This window comes from Magnolia sinica, chromosome 3 (assembly GCF_029962835.1).
Source record: "Magnolia sinica isolate HGM2019 chromosome 3, MsV1, whole genome shotgun sequence".
Taxonomy (NCBI): Eukaryota; Viridiplantae; Streptophyta; class Magnoliopsida; order Magnoliales; family Magnoliaceae; genus Magnolia; species Magnolia sinica.
In genome coordinates, this window is record NC_080575.1 from 103,387,210 (window position 1) to 103,395,686 (window position 8,477).

Here is an 8,477-nt window from a genome sequence, read left to right on the forward strand (position 1 = left end):
CAAAATTAGAGTACTCCTTCCTTAGGTGGGAAGAGAATGTTCAATGGCTAGTTGACATAGGATCTAGAAGCCTTTGGGTTGACAACTGGTCAGGCCTTGGCCCCTTGCTGCAGAGGATGATCAGACCGGTGCTTGATGAATTGTGGGACCTGAAGATTCATAATTTCCTAGGTCCCATGGTCTCCTCCCCCTGTCGTTGGTGTTCTCCTTCCTCTCGCAAACAAATGTTGATTTTATTTTCTAGGGTGGGTTCGCAACTTCCGAGGACAATGATCGATGTATCTGGCCCCTGGCCCCTTCAGGGAAGTTCTCTGTCAAATCAGCCTGGGAGTTAAGCAGGCAGAGATCCAGTGGCAGGGATTGGATATTCCCGAGCGGGCAGAGCAAATGGCTCGAAAAGATCTTCATTTTTTATTTAGAAATTGCTCTAAGGGGCGGTGCCAGTGGACACCCGCATTCAAGATAAAGGTGTTCCCCATGTTTCCAGGTGCATGTGTTGCGAGGAGAGCTCTCAATCCAGGCCTAGCGTCGAATTGATCAAGCATCTTTTCCTCCATAGTGCTCTGGTGTTAGCCATTTGGGCCCACTTCGGTTGTTTCTTCGGGATCATCACTCTCCCCAACCAGTCGATTAACTCCAGATTGAGACAATGGTGGACTTCGGTCACTGCGGGAGGAGGCTTGGCCCAGTCGCATATATTCTCGGACTGCTGCATCATCTGGGAAATCTGGTTGGCGAGAAATAGGGCCAGATATGATCATAGGCTTGTGAAAGCTACAGTGACCATCTCAAGGATTAACTGGTGGATCCAATGGCTGTCGGAAAGGCCAACCAACTCTCTTTTGAGGAGGCAGGGCGGTACACAAGTGGGCCTTAACCTGGAGGGCCCTCGTAATCTGTTGGTTGACATTGTTAGATGGGCCAGACCAGATGTTAACTGGGTGAAACTCAACATCGATGGGTCTTCCAGAGGCAATCCAGGGCCATCGGGGGGAGGGGGAATCGTCAAAATCGATCAAGGAGCGTTCCATTTTGCATTTGGGTCGTCTTATGTGGTGGGTTCCAACAACAAAGCTGAGTTGAGAGCTGTGCACGATGGCTTACTGCTGTCTGTCAACATAAGTTTCTCTAACATCGAGATCGAATCTAATTCTAAAGTAACGGTCAACATGCTATCTGAAAAATCGACGTTTGCTTGGCAATATTCCTACTGGGCCAACAAGATCAGAGCCCTCATGATGTTGGGCAATATTTCGATCAGCCTCATATGTCATGAGGGCAATGGCCTTGCCAACGGCTTGGCCCGTATTGCCAACAAGCGTCAGTCATCTTTTATCTGCCGTCATGTGCGTGATCTCCCGCTTCACATAAGGGGTTTAATCTTTCTAGAGAAAGTGGGCCTCGGGTCGATCAGATTAGTGCACGCTGCACCTTAATGCGGTCGCTCACCCCCTTGTTTCCTTTTTTTCCTTTTTGTTGTTTTATCGTTCCCTTTCTGCGTTCGGCAACCCTCTTCTGTAGCTTATGATAGGCGGGCCTTCTTTTGATGTTGTCGCCCCACTCGAATTAGATCAGGTTGTAAAATTCTCTTTGTTTCAATGAAGTTGGTGGGCCCTATGAGCTAGGCTTTGCCATTCAAGAAAAAAAAATGTCTTGTTTTCTCAAAGTTGATCCCTAAGAATACAAGATCTCATGCAAAAGTTGTTCTCTTTCTTCAAAATTTCTCCATAGATCAAAATAATGGACGTGGGATGAATTTGCCTTGCTCATTATTTAGATCTAGGATTTTTAGGTTCCGAATTTAGAAAAAATAAAAGAAATTTGTAGAAAACTTATCAACCAAGGCTTTTTTCATACGGTTTCTCTATCTTTCTTCTGGCGGCTCTTTGCTTTAGGATTTACCGCAGAGTTTACCTATGGTTTCCCCCTTTAAATATAGAAATAGCCTTAGATCTAGAAGATTCCACCAGGGTTTTGTAAATTTTAACAAAAATATAAATACTATAGTATTTGGAATCAATCGATTAAGCTATTTTCCACTAAGAGTATATCTACTAACTAGGCTAAATGCTTGAATTTGTTAGTAACAATAAAAATAAATTAATAATTTGATTAGTCCAGTTCTTATTAGGGCTGAAATTTGGGCGGGTTCAACCCGACCGACCCATGACCGACCTGACATTGGGTGGGGCTTGGGCAGGATGTATCGGGTTTGGTTTCGGGCTTGGGCCATACAAGCACCAACTTGATAAAACTTGGGTTGGGCTTGGGTTGAGGTCTCGGGTTGTCCGACCCAACCCGAACCCGATCAATATATAAGTTCCTTATAACTTAATTATAATTCAGTGTGGATCGTCTATATTGAAGGCACATTAAATTCCAATGCCATCGGGTTTCATTGGTCCACGTCGTTTCCAATGACTCAAGCTAACAAGATACGCCAGATTTCTCTCCCAAATAGATTGCTTGATGCATGATACGTTTTTTAAAAGTGTAGTTGTCCTATATTTTAGCTTGTTTATTTAGAAAAAATGAACTTCTTTACAATAAATAACTACATATATAGTTAATAAAATTAAAGGTACAAAAAATAAGATGTGTATTGAAAATATAATAGACTAATGTAATAATGAAAATATTAGCATTTTTTTAAAAGGAAAGGTGGAAATCCTTCCACCTGATCTTTATAAATATAAAAGTGGGATATATAGCCATTCAGGTAGGCCCCAATAAAAAGGATCCGGTCCTTGCCTATCATATAGAGCATCTACACATGGCCAAATAGAAAAACAGAGAAGAAAAACCAAAACTGGAGGACCGATATGCAGTGCAGCAGCAACATACGGAAGAGCTGACAATAGAGACATATACATCCAGATGGGCTCCAAAGGAAAGCTGAGAAACAACAAACATGGCCTCAGCCGCCGCCCAAACCTGCAGATGGCAGAGGGAAGCTGAAAAACAGAGCTAAAGCAGAAGAGAAACCAGAGCTAAAACAGAATCCACTCAGCCCCGACTGCATGCAGCCGCTTCAAGCAGACCTGACATCAAACCCGATTGGCCAGACTCTCACTAAAGCACATACAGAAATTGCTACCAATCAAGCAGAAGGCCAGACCCTACTGAAACAACACTTTGCGACAACGCTAAGCCGAGAATTGCTAGACTTCCTTCTCTAATAGATTATAAGGAGAAAGAAAAATGGGAAAGAAACGACACAAATATCTAGTCAGCAAGAGAGTCGAAGCGAACAACCTCAAGGCCCAGCCTATCGAGAAAGAGGCTTCCCTGAACATGCCGCGGGAGGAGAGAAGAGCTCCAAAATAGCAAGGTGGACTGAGTCTCACTGCCCATACAGGCCATACCATCTGCTGGCCCATTACCTTCTCTATAGATGTGGAGAAAATGCAACTGACCTAAAGAGCAAAAGCTCTGAATTCTCTCGATCCAATGGGCCCATTTCCATGAGGGGCGCATATTACCATCTAGGAAGTTGATCATGATCTTAGAGTCAGATTCGATGATGATATTAGATATTTCAGAATTGAAGCAAAGGGAGAGCTCGTCATGAACTGCACGAAGCTTCGCATATGTGTGGGACATTAGCCCATATCCTACTGAAAAAGAAAAATTAAACTCACCATTGTCACCCCTACATATACCTCCTCCGCTTAACGGCCTCGGGTTACCCCTAGCTGAGCCATCAATGTTGAGCTTGGACCAGCCTGTGCATGGTTTCTCCCACCTGACCACAACTAGGGGATGATGAAGACGCGTTGAATCTGCTCTCCCCAGAAAGGACCGAGAGGATCTTCTCGGCAACGGACACCAAAGTTCTGGGGCTCGCTTAACAAGCAAATGCAGCCAGCACTTCACCTTAAACACAATCTCCTCCACCTTTATAGCCTCGCCGTCGAATTTAGCTAAGTTTTTGGACTTCCATATTTCCCACAAAACTAATGATGGGGTAATCTTACTGATTGGGGAGAAACGTTGTAGTGAGCCTGCAGGCATCCACCAAAAGCTGAGGTTCTCTTCGATTGACATATTGGCAGAAAAGGGGATCCCGAAAACATCTCCCAAACATTTCCAACAGGCTGAAGCTATCGCGTTGTTGATGAAAAGGTGGTGCATAGATTCAACAGAATGGCCTCTGGATGCGTCGATCGAGTAGCAAAAACACTTAGATGCTAATGCTACTTGATGAAAAGGTGGTGCATACAGAACTTTGCATGCCAAACCCACCTGGACCAAGCCCTATGCAGATTGGGAGCTCTACTAAGCTCTTACACAGACTTGACCGAGAAATCGCCTGAAGGAGTGAATGGCCATATGCTATATGAAAATATTAGCATATATCTACCCGACTAACCTGGCCAACCTGACCGAGCCCGCTTGTGTTGGGCTTGGGTTGAGAATTTCCAACCCGAGGTTGGGTTGGGTTGGGTTAGGGTTCAGGTATAGGAATCTTGGGTTGGGCTAGGGTTGAGCACCAACCAAACCCAACCTGCCCGACTTTCAGCCCTAGTTCTTATATGGCTCAAAAATCAGGGTTGTTATAACGCACACCCATGGTTGTTTGAGGGGTCCGCCGTGATGTGTATGTGAGATCTAGTCAGACCATTAGATGTGTAATCTCATGTTAGGTCAAGTGTGAAAAATCGAACATGCTTGTTATTCAAGTAGGCCACACCAAGGGAAATCATTGCAAGAGAGATGTCCACCCTAGATTATTACAAGGCCTCACAGTGATGATCATATAAAATCCAATAAAACCATTAGATGCCATACCAATATTTAGGCATGGAGCCAAAAACCCAGGTCTGTCCATGATTTAAGTGTGCCACACCAAGAAAATAGTTCTTAGGATTTTCTTTGTCCTGTATATTATTTTCTATGGCGTGGGCCACTTGATTATTGAAATGGGAATAATTTTTGGAAGTAGACCTTGGAAGTCGACCCGATTGGAAGTGGGCTTTTGGAAGTTGAACCGATTGGAAGTAGGATGCGGATTACCTGTGGTAGGTAACAACTTAGTGGTTGAGACACTGGCCGTGGGGCCCTCCTCGATGTATGTTTGTCATATATCCACGCCATCCATTGGTTTTAAAATCTCATTTTAGGGCATGGTCCCAAAAATGAGACAGATCCAAGTCCCTGGTACTGAGCCACACAGTAGGGATTGAACTCCCACTATTAAAATGAGACAAATCTTTTGTAAACTCTAATGAGCCGGGATGGGCCGATTAGCTTTTGGACATCCTAGTCCAAGCCCCGTCCGTTTAGAAATGAGCTTAAAATTTAAGCGTGAGCCTGGTCCTCGGGCCAACTCATTGACACTCCTACCTTTAATTATCCGTACTTGACAGGAGCCTAATCCCCCAGGATTATGCTAGGATCGGTCAAGGGATGAAAATGGCAGCACTATGGGCAACACCACGCAAACTGACAGGATCTTCACAAATGCCTCATATCTTCCTCTCCTATTTGGAAGGGAATTGGTTTTGGACTGGGCGGGCTTAGGATCGGTTAGGGGATGAAATTGTTCTACCTTTTCTTTTCTTGTTTATGTCCTGTGTAGGCCTTTACGATAGGCTGGCCCCTCCCCCCCCTTTTTTTTATTGAGGTGGTCCAGCCCGCATGTGATCTAGATGTACAGTTTTTCTCATTTCAGGAATATAATTTCTCTTGAATTTTTTTTTATTTTTCTTTTTTTAAAAAAAGCCTAATCCCCTAGGACACCTATTTTACTCAGGGTGTAAAACACCCAACCCGTTGAGGCCCAAAATGTTGTACATGTAAAATCCACTGAATCAATCATTCTTCTCCATGCTAGGCCATGGGCCCAAAAATCATATTGATGCACAAATCAGTTGGGCCACACCATAGGGGACACTGGGGACCGACCATCAGTTTGTTCGTGGGGCCACCAAAGCGCGTATCTTTCATCAAACCCGGTAGGCATGTGTAAATCACCAGGATAAAATCAGCCTGTTTCAAAACTATGGTGGGCCACAGCACTTGAATAAAGAAATTTTAGGTGCCAATTTACATTGATCTTCCCACATGAGTTATTATTATTATTATTATTGTTGTTGTTGTGGTTGTTGTTGTTGTTGTTCAGGTTGATCTTTTATATATTCGGTGACATGAGGTATAACTGATGGGCAGAGTGGATTTCATATATACACATGATGGCCCCAAAAGCTTTGGTACGATAAGAGATAGAAAGGAATTTCGGAAGTTAGTGTTTTACAAATAAATGCCCAACATTTGTAGAACACATATATCAAGGGTCCACAGGACTTGTAAACAAAAGTGCAACATCAAACTTACAAGTTTTGCCAAGCCACACACACATCCACAGTCCTCACACGTGCTGACCTGGAATGTGTGTGGAACATATACGCTATACATAAGCGGGATAAGCCACCATCTAATGACCTGGCTGAGAAAAAGAAGCCACTAATCAGGCAGCTCATACGCTTCGCAACCATCCTTCATGTTTCTCTACATGCGTTACCCACCTGATATATTTAAGTTTATCTGACTATATTTTCTGCCAGTGAATCAACAGGCCAACATGATGCACGGCTCAAGTGTCCCACACATAAGATAAGTTATCACGTATGGCTGGCATGGTGGTGCATGTCGGCTTACCACAGCTCAGAAACTTACACAGACAGAACATAACCTAAAAAAGACACAAACACACACACACACAATAATAATAATAATAATAATAATAAAAGAAGAAGAAGAAGAAGAAGACCAAAGTCAAGACCAATACATACACAACATGGACTTAAAGCAGAAAGAGATAAAATGCACATGGGTTGATGGTCAACGTCTTTGTAGCATTACTGGTCGTTGATCCAGCCGTACTTCTCCATGTAAGGATTGGCTAGTTTCTGGGGAGGGTACCCATCAATGCAAGCTTCCCAGACATTCCGGTCATCCAAATCCTTCACCACCTCCCACAAGCAGCTGTTGCACTTGAAACCAGCCCCAAAGCTAATCATCAAAACCCTATTCCCCATCTTAAGCCTCTCCTTAGCTTCCATGTACCCCAACACATACCAAAGACTACTTGCTGATGTGTTACCGAATCGATGAAGTGTCATACTAGCTGGCTCCAGATCATTCTGACTCAGCATCAGACTCCTCCCCACCCCTTCAATGACTGCTGACCCACCTGTGTGAAGGCAGAAATGATCGATGCCCGCCTTGAAATTCACTGGGGCTGTTGCACCACCTTTCTTGCTTAGAAGGCCAGAGGCAACGTAACGTAGTAACTCCCTTAGAGGTAAAACCTTAGGAGCCAGTTCTTTAAGGTTCTCAAAGAATGCTTTTGTGGCTGCCTTAGGTAGGCCTTTGCCAAGGCGAAACCCAAGACGGTCCGCCTCATCCTCCATTTGCATGGCACATCCATATGCATCATCATTTGATCCTAGGTGGGTCCTGATCAGGCACCTCAAGCGGAACTTTGCTCGGTGTTTAAGATCGGGGTTGTTTGTTAAGAGAATGGAGCATCCCCCAGACCGGAAGAGACAATTAGCAAGGATCATGGACTTGTCATTGCCTGAATACCAGTTGGGGCCGATGGACTCTGATGTGACCACCACAGCCAACATTTTCGGATGTGATTTGAAGATGTTTCGCACGATATCTATCGATATCAAACTTGCGCTGCATCCCATTCCAGATAGGTTGTAGACCTTGATGTCCTTCCTCATTTTGTAACGGTTGATTATCCTTGCACTAAGAGAAGGGGCTGGAGAGATCATGGAGACATTCACAATGAGCACTTTGATATCCGCTGGAGATATCCCAGATTTCACAAACAGCTCATCAAGGGTAGCATTAAAACACTCATCCATCTCCGAGATTCCATCAGCAAGCAATGGAGCTTCTTCTCCTCTTCCAGAGATGATGTTTCTTGGGCCGTAGGTCTCCTCACCAATTCCGGACCCAACTATGACCTTGAGGATGAACTTGTGCTCTTTCTCACTCAAGTTCTTGTTTCCTAGGACGATGTCACCGCAGATCTCGGTGTCAAGCTTCCGATCATCTGATGGTTTGAAGCACACGTAATCGAGAATGTAGCAGTTTTGGTTCCTCCATTGTTCATACAACTTCCAAAGGAGAAGGAATGAGTAAAGAAGAAGAATCGCACTGAGAAGCATGGAGAGCTCCATGAGAGAGAGAGAGAGAGAGAGAGAGAGAGAGAGAGCTTTCTCACGGGGAAGCTTGAGAAGTAAAGGGTCTTAAAATATGGAAAGAGAGGCTATCTCATGCAATGTTGGTGGGAAGAAGAAAGGCGAGAAAGAACGAGAAGAGAGGTTCGTATTTTTAACCGTCTGATAGGGGAAGCATCTCCATCTACCCAACTTCCAAACATCAACTTGTGTATACGAATCATGCATCCGTTTGTACGTCGTCATGCCTACACCGTTGATGCATGTAAGTGCATTTGA

The 8,477-nt window shown here is 44.2% G+C and overlaps 1 protein-coding gene across 1 annotated transcript; it reads right to left on the reverse strand.

Moving 5' to 3' along the window:
- Positions 1-6,770: 6,770 nt before the first annotated feature.
- LOC131238670 (3-ketoacyl-CoA synthase 12-like) lies at positions 6,771-8,201 on the reverse strand. The gene has a single exon (XM_058236290.1). It carries the CDS (start codon positions 8,196-8,198, stop codon positions 6,861-6,863), a length of 1,338 nt encoding a protein of 445 aa, XP_058092273.1. The 5' UTR covers positions 8,199-8,201; the 3' UTR covers positions 6,771-6,860.
- Positions 8,202-8,477: the final 276 nt, after the last annotated feature.